The sequence below is a fragment of the Heterodontus francisci genome, chromosome 14, assembly GCF_036365525.1.
Source record: "Heterodontus francisci isolate sHetFra1 chromosome 14, sHetFra1.hap1, whole genome shotgun sequence".
Lineage (NCBI taxonomy): Eukaryota > Metazoa > Chordata > Chondrichthyes > Heterodontiformes > Heterodontidae > Heterodontus > Heterodontus francisci.
In genome coordinates this window covers 86,263,120-86,277,426 of record NC_090384.1, presented here as the reverse complement: position 1 = coordinate 86,277,426, position 14,307 = coordinate 86,263,120, and the positions used below count along the sequence as shown (strand labels likewise).

Here is a 14,307-nt window from a genome sequence, read left to right as displayed (position 1 = left end):
AGAGATACAATGCCTATGGGTAGATAAATATGTTTAATTGAATGCTGCTATTTCCAACAATCCTTTATGTATATAAATAAATAATACCAACATCCAATGAAAGCAACGTAGAGGGGCATCTGTGGTTCGTGGCATTTCTCCTGTAGTTGACGAAGGGAGAACAGCATGTCAGTGGTGGATCTCTCTGCTCAAAAGCCACACTGTGCCTCACCAAAGCCTTTGACCTCGTCAGCTGACGTGATCTCTTCAGACTACTAGAAAAGCTCGGATGTCTACCAAAGCTGCTAAGTATCATCACTTCATTCCATGACAATATGAAAGGCACAATTCAGCATAGCGGCGCCTCATCAGACCCCTTTCCTATCCTGAGTGGCATGAAACAGGGCTGTGTTCTCGCACCTACACGGTTTGGGATCTTCTTCTCCCTGCTGCTCTCACATGCTGTTGGAGAAAATCCAGATTGTGCCCAATTGTTGAACAAATTCTCCGGACTCAGACGTTGAGAACAAACACTTTATTGCATGATATCATGGGGGTGCACACCTTACCTAAAGGCGGTCCAGTGCTACTCCCCCCGAGCTACAGATTGCCGTGGACTTATATAGTATAAAAGAAGCAGAGCTAGCAGTTTCACAATTAAGCATAAACCACAGGACAACCACAAGACCGCCTCCAGCTCTGTGCCCTTTGAAAAGTCAGAGGTCAGTAGAGCGTTAGTTCGAGCATAACAAGCTATTGTTCCCTATTTACCGTGCACACTCCAGGTACTATATTTGGCCGTTACTTCTGGCTAGGTTGCACAAACATGATAAAAGCGGAAGAGTCAGTAACGAACAGTCTGCGTTCACTTCCCCAAAATCCATCATGAGCTCTGTCCCTTCCTAAGCCAGATGATTGTGGTCAGTTGCTCTGTCTACATTTCCTGATCATTGGTTAGGTTAGCTACAAGAACAAAGAACAAAGAAAATTACAGCACAGGAACAGGCCCTTCGGCCCTCCAAGCCTGCGCCGATCCAGATCCTCTCTCTAAACATGTCGCCTATTTTCTAAGGTTCTGTATCTCTTTTCTTCCTGTCCATTCATGTATCTGTCTAGATACATCTTAAAAGACTCCATCGTGCCCGCATCTACCACCTCCGCTGGCAATGCGTTCCAGGTGCCCACCACCCTCTGCGTAAAGAACTTTCCATGCATATCCCCCCTAAACTTTTCCCCTTTCACTTTGAACTCGTGTCCTCTAGTAATTGAAACCCCCACTCTGGGAAAAAGCCTCTTGCTATCCATCCTGTCTATACCTCTCATGATTTTGTGCACCTCAATCAGGTCCCCCCTCAACCTCCGTCTTTCTAATGAAAATAATCCTAATCTGCTCAACCTCTCTTCATAGCTAGCGCCCTCCATACCAGGCAACATCCTGGTGAACCTCCTCTGCACCCTCTCCAAAGCATCCACATCCTTTTGATAATGTGGCGACCAGAACTGTACGCAGTATTCCAAATGTGGCCGAACCAAAGTCCTATACAACTGTAACATGACCTGCCAACTCTTGTACTCAATGCCCCGTCCGATGAAGGAAAGCATGCCGTATGCCTTCTTGACCACTCTATTTACCTGCGTTGCCACCTTCAGGGAACAGTGGACCTGAACACCCAAATCTCTCTGGACATCAATTTTCCCCAGGACTTTTCCATTTACTGTATAGTTCACTCTTGAATTGGATCTTCCAAAATGCATCACCTCGCATTTGCCCTGATTGAACTCCATCTGCCATTTCTCTGCCCAACTCTCCAATCTATCTATATTCTGCTCTATTCTCTGACAGTCCCCTTCACTATCTGCTACTCCACCAATCTTAGTGTCGTCTGCAAATTTGCTAATCAGTCCACCTATACTTTCCTCCAAATCATTAATGTATATCACAAACAACAGTGGTCCCAGCACGGATCCCTGTGGAACACCACTGGTCACACGTCTCCATTTTGAGAAACTCCCTTCTACTGCTACTCTCTGTCTCCTGTTGCCCAGCCAGTTCTTTATCCATCTAGCTAGTACACCTTGGACCCCAAGCGCCTTCACTTTCTCCATCAGCCTACAAGCTGCGTCCTGTTTTTCTATTTCTACAAAGTTAAGTAATAATTAGCAAAGCTCAGAAAATTCTCCAACACATGCATTCAAGTCTTCAAAAGAAGCAATTTTCCTCCACGCAAGATCAGTTGTGGGGATGTGGTAGAAATATGGGATTAATGTAAGATTAGTATAAATGGGTGGTTGATGGTCAGCACAGACTCGGTGGGCTGAAGTGCTGTATCTCTAAAATAAAAAAATAAAAAATAAAGGTGGCAGGTTGTTCAACCTTGCTCGTCTAAGAGCGAAGACCAAAGTACGGAAAGTCCACATCAGGGAACTCCTCTTTGCTGACGATGCTGCATTAACATCACACACTGAAGAGTGTCTGCAGAGACTCATCGACAGGATTGCAGCTGCCTGCAACGAATTTGGCCTAACCATCAGCCTCAAGAAAACAAACATCATGGGACAAGACATCAGAAATGCTCCATCCATCAATATCGCCGACCATGCTCTGGAAGTGGTTCAAGAGTTCACCTACCTAGGCTCAACTATCACCAGTAACCTGTCTCTCAATGCAGAAATCAACAAGAGCATGGGAAAGGCTTCCACTGCTATGTCCAGACTGGCCGAGAGAGTGTGGGAAAATGGCGCACTGTCACGAAACACAAAAGTCCGAGTGTATCAAGCCTGTGTCTTCAGTACCTTGCTCTACGGCAGCGAGGCCTGGACAACATATGTCAGCCAAGAGCGATGTCTCAATTCATTCCATCTTCGCTGCCTCCGGAGAATCCTTGGCATCAGGTGGCAGGACCATATCTCCAACACAGAAGTCCTCGAGGCGGCCAACATCCCCAGCATATACACCCACTGAGCCAGTGGCGCTTGAGATGGCTTGGCCATGTGAGCCGCATGGAAGATGGCAGGATCCCCAAAGACACATTGTACAGCGAGCTCGCCACTGATATCAGACCCACCGGCCGTCCATGTCTCCACTTCAAAGACGTCTGCAAACGCGACATGAAGTCCTGTGACATTGATCACAAGTCGTGGGAGTCAGTTGCCAGCGTTCGCCAGAGCTGGTGGGCAGTCATAAAAGCGGGGCTAAAGTGCGGCGAGTCGAAGAGACTTAGCAGTTGGCAGGAAAAAAGACAAAAGCGCAAGGGGAGAGCCAACTGTGTAACAGCCCCGACAAACAAATTTTTCTGCAGCACCTGTGGAAGAGCCTGTCACTCTGGAATTGGCCTTTATAGCCACTCCAGGTGCTGCTCCACACACCACTGACCACCTCCAGGCGCTTACCCATTGTCTCTTGAGATAAGGAGGCCAAAGAAGAATACCTGTGATTAACGCAGGGTGGGGTCCATGCAAAAGCTTCCATAATCGGTCACTAGCTACTACAACATAATTTTGTTGTGAGTTTATATAAAACAGGTACATTGAAAATTGATTCCTCCCTTCTCTCCATCACTTCAATTTCTTTTCTTCCCACCCTTCCTGAAGATTTCAACTAATTCTGGGCTATGGTTTCATAGGTTCCAGCAGCCCTCCAGTATCTCAAGCGAATTAGCATTTTTCCCTGGTGAGCCCAGTCAGAGAGCAAGGGCTAAATTGTTGCTTTGAGGATGGGAACCAGGAGCCAGGACAGTTTTTGTGGCCCGAACACGCCCCCATGGGGGGGCGGGAAAATAGTTACCTATTGGAATTTTGACCAGGGTGCCTCTTAATTGGCATGGAAACAGGTACCCTGTCCAATTAAGGGCGGCAGGTGGGCTCTCAAAGCTGGAGGACCAATCAGAGGCCTTCCAGCTTCAGAGGAGCAGCTGATTACAATAAAGGGTAGGTAACTGAGAAGGCACTTCAACATAAAGGTACCCTCCTAGCCACTTTTTTAGAAACTGTATTTAAAAAATAGAGAAAACAGCCAGGAGGTGGGTGGAGTGGGGGAGGTGAGGGTGGGGTGCCTTCTACAGGGTGGCCTTTGGCTGCACAACTCGCATTTCATATTACCAGCATAGGCAGTATTTTACTTTATTTTAGGGCGGGCCTGTAGGCCTGTCGGGATCACTGGCACCTGGCTTGCCACTGGGTGCCCGTCTCCAGGCAGTTGATCTGCATCCCACCACCCCCCATCGCATTAGACAACTGGAGGTCGTGTGGAAAATCACAATTGGCCTCCTTAACTTACCTTTAACAAGGCTCTTATTAAGCCTAATTGGTTGCCCGCCTTGTGCAGGAAGGCAGCCATGCAGTCTTGAACCCACCTTGGCTGACTCTGGGAATGGGGTTAGGCAACCAGCACATCAGCTGTTTCTAGTATTTTTGGGGTCCAAACGCCTCCATTTCCAACCTCAGCAGGGCCCAAAAATCCTGCCCCTAGTCTCACTGGGCTATTAGACTGTGGCAGACCTCACAACTGTGCATGATCCTATCCTCACATGATATCGACATGCAAAATCCTGGATAGCCATTAGGAAGATTTATTTTTAGGCTGATATTTTTCCTCTCCCTAACATGGGTACCCTGAAGCCAATAATCATGCCCCATTGACCTCGACATGGAGACTGGGCTACTCAGTACAGACTAAGGATGAATCACGGGCCTTCTCGTCTATTCCAGCTATATGACATTTAATTTGTATATTTAGTAAAGAAGCCACTGAGGGAGCCTCTAAAAGGTTTCTATTGAACATTGTAATTTTAACCAGTAACTTTAGGCTTTTACTTTGCATGATACAGAGAAGGCCTGCAGTGACTGCACATATATTTTAAGCAGACTTGTGTGCTCATTAAATTGAAGAATCTAAGCGCTGGGGGAATGTTATACCTTTGCAGTCTGGCACTCGATATCAGTCCCAAGTCAGGTATATGTCAGATAGATCCAGTGGAATAAAGCACGCAGCAAAAGATTCAACCAACGTCATTTTATTTTACAAATATAGAACACACAAGAATCAACCTTACACACTTTGCAAAAGGTTGATGATCATCCCACCTAATCGACTAACTGCAATTGCATTTTTATTAAACTGAAACCACAGTGTATTATGGATTGGACAAAAGACGAAGCTTCTTCAGCTCTGGTATTGAATCCTAATCCTTGATTATTGCCAACATAGGTCCAATTAGGGCTAGATTAATTAAGTACAGTTTTGCATCTTGGATTAATACTTATTAATTGGGTTGAGGGCAGCGTAAAATTACCCCATGCAAACACTCTTACAGTCAGCAGAAAGGCTAGGCTTTAATGTCATCATTCTCAGCTGGATTCAAACTGAGGCACTTGAGATATAAGGACAGTTTGCTAGTAACTGTGCTCCACTGCATTCCTTCACTTTCTTACATTCACATTATTTCAAATAAATTACGTTTTTATACATGAAACACAAATTTAATCGCCGCACCAAAAATATGCAGAATTCTAAACTGGGGCATTTTATTTTTTAAAAACTGAATTTATATATTTCTGAATTTATTTGTCAATGTAGAAGCTGCATCATTAACTAAATGTAAGTACATTTCTGGCTTAAAATCCCATTTTAGGAATTATTAACCATCTTTATTAATTGATTAAAATTTATGTGATTACAACAAAATTACAAATTATGATACTTTTATTTTATCTTCAAAATTTTTTATAAATTTTAGTCAAAAAGTATTAACGATTAAATGGATTACATGGCTGCGGGGGTCGATGTGAATTGGCGGGATGCAGTGAGGTCGTGTTTAGCCATAACGGGGCAGAATTGATGGAGCCTTTTCCTGTCCCTCAATTTTGTATGTTCATATGTTGGCTCAACCGCGTTTAACTGAATACAAAAATATTAATTAAGCTTCTCATGGGGCAAAACTAAAGGCACTAAATTGAAATAGTTGACTCAGATTGATGATCAATTTGATTTATGACAAACTTGGATGTGCAGTGCAAAATTTCAAAATTTGCAGATGGTGCAAAACTTGGAAGTATTGTGAACTGTGAGGAGGATAGTGATTGAATTCAAGATGACATAGATAGGCTGGTAAAATGGGCGGGCATGTGGCAGATGAAATTTAATGCAGAGAAGTGTGAAGTGGTACATTTTTGTAGGAAGAACGAGGAGAGGCAATATAAATAAAGGATACAATTCTAAAGGGGATGCAAAAGCAGAGTGACCTGGGGGGTATAATTGCATAAATCATTATCATAAATCATTGAAGGTGGCAGGTCAGGTTGAGAAAGTGGTTAATAAGGCATATGGGATCCTGGGCTCTATAAATAGAGGCACAGAGTCCAAAAGCAAGGAAGTTATGATGAACCTTAATAGAAGCCTTATGAAGAGTTATGGAGAAAGTTGGGAGCTCCGATTTTAACTTTGGATAGGTTTTGGGTGAATGGGTAATGAGTAACTCACCTTCTCCCCCAGGATATTTTCCCTCCCCAGTCTCATTGGCCCAAATTTCACAGTCAGTGGCAAAGCGATGGCAGTTGCAGCTGACCTCAAAGAAAGTTGTCCACAAAGATCCAGAAATCTCTGTGGGGTGGATTTCCCTTTTCCTGATGTTAGTTTGAATCTGATGCCAAGTCAAGGGGATCTCCAGGAATCCATCAACAGTGATGTCATCAAGCAAGGCAAGCAGCAAATAACATTGATGTTTTCTCACAGACAACAAACCAGGAAGTAAATTTCACTGATTATCTTTCATTTGTAATTAACTTTTAGGGAGAGTGAAATGAATGATTGGGACATAAACATGGGATTAAGGTAGAAGCTGAAATATTATAAACAAATTTTAAAAATATATATTTTAAAAATATGCGTTTTTTAAAAATCATGTTGAAGAAATTTGACATTCCACACATATAAAGTAGATTTTCAGGGCCAGAAAGGCTTTCCAGCAGTATTTATGAAATTACTACACTGTTAGATACCCAGTTGGACCTCATTCAACAAGCTGTAAGTTGTTCAAGAGTTTTTACTGTAAGACTAATAGCATAAAAGAGCAAATTGTCTCGTTAGTTCCATGATTTCTAATTGATTGCAGTTGGGGGCTTCAACAGTGCATCCTATGGAGAAGCTTTGAATCACTGACAGCAATTTCTAGATTTCCATGTTTAACTGAGCATTTACAGAGTCCAGAAGTTGATCTTGGTTTCAGAGGAGATGGCAAACACTGACAGTTTCCCTCTCATTACTATCATAAAATCTGGGCCTTGACAATCTTACCAGCAGGGATTCCCACTGACCAGCCAGGCAACCATCCACTTTGTGAGCAAAATTTCTGGCAGGTCACACAAAGGTGTTTTTAAAGCAGAATTGCATCTACTAAAGCCTTTCCTGTTCTGGTTTACTGGTGCCCAGTAGCTACATAACTGCACTCCATCATGCCCTGGGCATGAGGGAAGCCAGCCAGTGCTGCAAATCCCAGAGTCCTTTCATTCTAGCTATTGAGTCCATTCTGAAGGTATTGGTGGAATTTAATGGGTTCCTGGGAGATGGACTAGGAGGTGGGGGAGGGGGCCCTTGGAACTGCAACGGAAGGCGGGAGGGCGATGGGCCCATCCCATTTAAGCTGGGCGTGGGAAAGGCCAAGGATAGCCTTCCCACCCAGAGGCCAACTGAGGCCCTTAAGTGGCCAAGTCGGTAGTTAAGGGCCTCTTTCCACTCGGAGGCTTACTCTGGATATCAATGACTCAATGTACACTTTACTTGCGTTACCAGCAACATCTTTATTAACCCAAATCCCTTAGCATATAAATACAAATATCGTCTGATGTATACTCACAATCCAGTTGCTTGGTTTCTTGAGAGACAGACAAGATCGGGTGGTCGGACCGACCTGTTCTGTAACTTGCGTTGATAGCTGACCAGGCTATCCCCTCTTCTGACTGCAGCCTCGAGTCTCCCGCCCATCTGGTTCTTATACCTTTCCGCTGGACCTGCATAATTACATTTGCAGCGCTACCGCTTTCCCATTGGCACAGTGCTTTCAGCCTCAAGGCACCCGCCAATGAGATGATAGGTCCTTGAGGTCATCGCAGCTGCCCGCATTCTGATTGCAGCATTCAAACCATGCTGGGCTGGTCCTTTGTTCCAGGGTGCTGTGTGTGTAGGTGCAGTTTGGCTAATTTCTGCCTACATGCCTGGGCATGTTCTCTCTCTTCTGGTCCTTTGTTTGTCTGGGCATGTCCTCTCTTGCCTTGTTTGTCCACAACCTTACCCTCTCCTGTCAGCCCTCGGTCCACCAAGCAACCATCTTGTGTTGTACTAAAAATACATTGTCCAATCTTTATTAGAGATTGTTCTCTCTGGCAAGGAGGGCATTGGTAAGCTGAATGATGCAGCTGTGCTTCAAGGTTAATCGAGATGTATGAACTCAAAAAAGGTGGAATTGCCTTCCCTTCTGAAGTTATTGTGGCATCTCCTAAACTTTACCGACCTTATCATAGACATGTATTCACACCAATACATTCAGCACCATACCTGGTGGGACATTATGATCAGTCTCTTACAAGCTAGCAATGTTTATTAATCTATCAATGACCTTTTAATCATTTGGTGAGATTATGCAGTTACCCTATATTGTGCCGAGGCAGATTTTGAATACACAGTTATGTTGTTCCTGCTACTGTTCATGACAGTTTATTGCTTTTTTTTCTATCCAGGCACAGCAACTGACTGATCTGGAGCGCAAACTGTTGGCAGCTAAACAAGAAATGGAAAAGACAGCAGGTGATAAGGTGACGAGAATTTTATAAATGAGGACACTGAATTTCCTTTTCAGCATCAAACCATTGTGAACCTTATTATTTCTCTGACACTGTTCTGCAACATTTCTGTTCTTTCTAAGATCTAACTGCAACATGACATTGCTTGATTTTGCTTCCTTGCATTTATGAATATTCTGATGTTTAGGACAGGCTGGGGGAGGAGGAGAGGAGGCAAGTTGCTAAAGACCTGGGGCTGGATTTTAGCTTAGGCGGACGGGAATTCACCACTGACGGGGATCCGTCCCACATTTTATGGGTCCCCGAGCTTTAATTGTCCCGAGGCGGGACTTCCACCCACTTGAGGGTGGATTTAGATTAGCATTAGGAAGGGTATATTGACCTTGGAGGGACTGCAGCATAAATTTACCAGAATTATATCTGCACTCCAAGGGTTAAATTACAAGGAGAGATTACACAAACCGCTGGTGCATGAAAGAGTTCATCGGCAGCAGGTGTCCAACCTAAGCTAATCGGACCTTCTTCAGCGTCCCAAATAGGCTGATCAATTACTTTTTTTAAACTCTTTGGGTCCGACTTGAGTCATGCCAACCAAATAAGGTAATCAATCCCAGTCCAAGATCAATTACCCAACTCTCCCTGAAGCTTAGGAGCCTTTAGAAGGCCTCAAAGTGACTTTCACCCAATCTGAATTAACATTAGTTCTACTGAGGACTTTCAAGAGAATAAAGGGAGAAATTTGTCTAGAAATCAAGGAGCTCTCAAGACACGTCCCCTTGACCTAGGGGCAAGTGGAAGATATGCCCAACGACCTCCCTAACCAAACTTATCAGTCCAATCCAAAAGGGGAAAGATCCCGGCTCATATTCCAGCCTTCCTTTCATCCCCACCAGTCATAAAGTATGAGTTACACCCTCTACAGTGTCAGGAAAATCAATGGGCTGAATTCTATAAGGCCCTCGCCGGAAAAAATGGCGGTCTACCCGAAGTGCAGCGGCTCATTTAAATAGCAGGGGCGGGCCAGCGCCCAATCACGTGGAGAGGGTGAGCTGTCTGGCCCCAGCGCAGGCGCTGACGCCATTTTTAAAGGACTGTCAGCCTTACCGGCACATTTAAATATTTAAAGTGAAATTGAATTAAATTAAATAAAAACATCTCCTTTACCCTCTCCCCCCCCCAATAATAATTACATTATTTATTTTCCCTTTCCCCCAAAAACATTGCCCTCTAGTATCTGACCTTCGCTGCCCATCCCCCCCAACAACTGCACAAACCTTAAACTATAACCCTTCCCACCATCCCCTACACCCATGACATTAGGTTGACCCCATTCCGCTGCCCCCCACCCCACCCCAGCACTGAGAAACATAACTTCTCCCCCCACCCCACCAGTGTTGCACCTCGTTTCCCCGGATGGGGATCCGAAGGCACAGCAGTGCCGGCCGACGGGATGAAGATCGCGGCGAGGCGTCAGGAAGAGATGGTAGATTCATTAATGCAGGTATTTTAATTTATTTTAATGTTTAAATAGCATTCCTGTCGCCGAGCAACGGGGTGGCCGTCACAAGGCCTCGCCGCCGCTGGCAATATCGGACCAGGTCCTGCCAGCGTTGAGGTCCGTGGCAGACCTCATCTGGGGCCACCTTCAAGCACCTCCCCACCCCCCAACCCACGGATCCTGATGTCAAGGGCTCTATCGAATCCAGCCCAATGTTTATTATATTGCCTTTTACATGAACATTCTTAAAAAAATCATCTACATTTTGCAGCTATTTTGCACATTTATAAAAGATGCATTGAACAATTTTTGACTTCAATTTTCTCTGTGCTTTTTATTGTATAAAATAAAGATCAACTAGATTCTCAGTGACCCATGGTGGTTGAAGTGATAACCATTATAGTAGCATTGGTTTCCTATTTCTGTGAGAGCTCATAGGCAATTCAATAAAATATCCGCATCATGAGGAAAACAAGTATTTGTTCAGCTGTTCTACGATGAACTACAATGCAAATTTTATCTGGAAGTAGGGCACTTTTGTTATGTTCCATACTTCAAGTACAAGGCAGACATCACCACATTTTATATTTACTAAAGAGTAGAAAAATAACATTAAATGAACAAAGCAACATATAACACAATGACATATCAACCCAGGAATGGCCTCCAGACTTATAACATTTCCAAAATGGCTCCTAGCTGGCCAACATTTTGGCAGATAATCCATTCCTATCCTTTTGATAATGTAATGAAAAACTTGTCTCTCTTGTTATAACATAATTAGTGATCCTTGCCACCAGCTGTGAAACAAAGAAACAATGACACCAAAGTATAATAGTGTTTAAAATGAAATTATCCTCTGCTGTTGCAGAAGGGGCAACAAATGCACAATGAGGATTATAGGAACTTTAGGTACAGGAGTGGGTCATCCAGACCCTCGGGCCTGCTATGCCATGCAATTTCCCCATGGCTGATTTGCACCTCAATCTCATTTTCCTGTCTTTGCTCCATATCCTTTAATATCCTTACTTAGCAAAAATCTATCTATCTCGGTCTTCACAGCTCCAATTATCCTAGCACCCATAGCTTTTTGGAGGACAGTATTCAAAATTTCTACTGTCCTTTGTGTGAAAAAGTGATTCCTAATTTCTCTCCTGAATGGCATAGCTATAATTTTAAGACTATGGGCTGGATTTTACCAGCCCCTTGACGTTGGGTCTTGTGGCTGGGGGGCCTGGAAAATACCTCCAGTGAAGCCCGCCACGGGCCTTGACGCCAGGAAGGCCCCACCCCATATTACTGGCAGCGGTGAGGCCTCGTGGCGGTCCCCCTGCCACTTGGCAACGGGAATACAATTAAAATATTTTAATTTATTTAAATTACATGACTAAAGGCCTACCTTGATGCGATGATTGTCCCGATTTGATATTCTGGCCGGTTGTCGGAACTCCCATGCCTTCGGATCTCCAAATGGAGATCTGAGGCGGAACACTGGTGGGGAGGGGGGAGGAGAAAAGTTTTCAGAGTGGCGGGGGGGCGGGGGGTGGTGGTGTGGGGAAGACTCTTTCTATTGGTTGAGGGGATGGTGGGAGGGGGTTGAAGGTTAAAGTTGACAAGAGTGACATGCATGGTGACCTGGGCATACAGCAGCCACCACACCTTCCTAGCACAAGCTCCTAGGTTTTCTGATTAGGAGGCTTCTCTAGCCGGGTGTGCCTCCATCTGTCACAGAGATGCCACGCCCCCTCCTCCGACCATGGCTAACTTTCCGGCCTCAGAATCATTTGAATGTTGAAAGCAGACTCCCTCTCTTCCACTGAAAAGATGTACCACGCCGTGGATTAGAGATTTTCTGCAGCAAGATTCAGGGCTGCTGCAGGAGGAGGGACAAGGCAGCTGCCTCCAGATTTCTGCAGCAGCATTTTACCTTTCACTTATGAGCCCTGTATACACTGGCAAGAGTGCTTGCATAGCCCTCTCTTCAAGTGAAGTCCCACAGACCTTTGAATGCTGGATGCCAACACCTAACAAGGGCCCCAGTGACCAGCAGTTAAACTGAGCAAATGCAGGATAGATGGCAGAGGTCATTTTCTCTCATTGTCACATGATTCACCTGCACCTCCCCACTCCACTGGACTGGCCACTGGAAAAAGGAGGGACATGAAAGACCATGTACCTGATCATATTTCTGACTCCAGTGAGACAGAACCAGAAAGCCTAGCTCAGAGGGAGACAACTAGGGGAAATAAATTGTTAGACACAGAAGTTTAGATTTTTTTTTCTTCATCAACTCCAATGTTAACTGTCCTCTTACAACAAAATTAAGAAAATATTCTATTTACAATTGCAAATTTCATTTTACTTTGAACTTTATCATATCTTGAACTGAGAGTTTTACTGCTTCTTTGTAATATGAAGCAAATAGATAATTTAGTTGTCCTTTTAAGCTATTTTGAGCACTAATTTATGTGAGTTTTTTTCAAGTTAGTCCAGTCCAAAAGCTCTCACGAAGGGTTCCACAATCTTAACTGATAGTTTCATGTTTCCAGTTCTAAGCCGAGCACCCTAGGACCATTGTTTCTTGTGACTGATCTTACTGCTATTCATAGAGAGGCAGAACTGGTTAAGATTTCTGTAGGTGCCTTACATTCCACAGACACACTTTCAAAAGTGGCATTAGGGGATGACAGGTGAAAAAAGTGGCTAAACCCATGTGTAGAGATTTACTATTGATGCCAGAAAAGGGGAAAACTCAGAGGAAATAGGTTCTACATCAGATTCCAGCCCTAAAATAGATCTAAAATAGGCTGCCCAAAGTTTCAGAATTCCTGGGCTATGTCATGCACTTCTGTTAATTCGAGGTTTTATTGTGATCGTCAAACATTGAATTATCCAGTAACCTAAAGTAAATAATGGGTAAGTAAAAGTGTTTCTGTGCATAAAAAACAATCAAATCAACTGATAATGAAAGAGTTTAGACTTGTCTTGTCTTTGGCTATGCGGCATTGCGTTCTTTGCCCTGATCTATAGGGCGGCACAGTGGCGCAGTGGTTAGCACCGCAGCCTCACAGCTCCAGCGACCCGGGTTCGATTCTGGGTACTGCCTGTGTGGAGTTTGCAAGTTCTCCCTGTGTCTGTGTGGGTTTCCTCCGGGTGCTCCGGTTTCCTCCCACATGCCAAAGACTTGCAGGTTGATAGGTTAATTGGCCATTATAAAATTGCCCCTAGTATAGGTAGGTCGTAGGGAATTAGAGGGACAGGTGGGGATGTAGTAGGAATCTGGGATTAGTGTAGGATTAGTATAAATGGGTGGTTGATGGTCGGCACAGACTCGGTGGGCCGAAGGGCCTGTTTCAGTGCTGTATCTCTAAACTAAACTAAAAGCTCAAAAGGGTCTTGATTTAATGGTTTGGTGAGATTTAATCAGTGTGTCATCTTCATTGTCTCAGGGATCCCAGCTGAAGGCTTTGAAGGAGGTGGCACAGCTCTGTGTGTCTGGAGTTCTAAAGAACCAGCCTCCCTTTATGAGCATCAACCCTCCCAGAACTACAGAGAGCGGAATGCAATTAACTAAAAATAGCTCCCGACTTCCATTTTACCAGACCAACAGAAAGGTAAGTGATCCAGACTTCAAAGTATGCATATGACCAAAGCAATTGGTGGATCTTGTTGTATAGAAACTGTTGATCTGAGTGAGATTAAGTGAGGTCTGATTATTTATCTTTCATGAGCTCATTATAATTAATTAGATTCTTTAAAATGGATTGGGGAGCAAAATTTGCAATGAATCAATGGCCCAAAATTTGTGCCAACCGCACCCCCCCCCCCCCCACTCCACATGAGCAGGTTGGGGGGAGCCGTAAAATGAGTGGGAGATGGGGTGCCATTCCCGATGCCTTCCTGCCCCCACTTCAATTTTACATGGGGTGGCTGGGGTGAGAAGCAGCCCACCTGCCCCAGGCCAATCAAGGCCCTTAAGTGGCTAATTAACTGCCACTTAAGGGTCTCCTCCCACCACCGCTGGTATTTTACCAGCA

General features: G+C 44.4%; 1 protein-coding gene across 2 annotated transcripts in view; it reads left to right on the top strand.

Annotated features, from left to right (window-relative positions):
- luzp2 (leucine zipper protein 2) overlaps positions 1 to 14,307 on the top strand; it is a 355,809-nt gene that overhangs the window by 253,413 nt on the left and 88,089 nt on the right. For both annotated transcript variants that reach the window (XM_068046915.1, XM_068046914.1), the window contains exons 8-9: positions 8,710 to 8,784; positions 13,720 to 13,884. In XM_068046915.1, the coding sequence (XP_067903016.1) occupies positions 8,710 to 8,784; positions 13,720 to 13,884 (240 nt within the window). The remainder of the gene's footprint in view (positions 1 to 8,709; positions 8,785 to 13,719; positions 13,885 to 14,307) is intronic.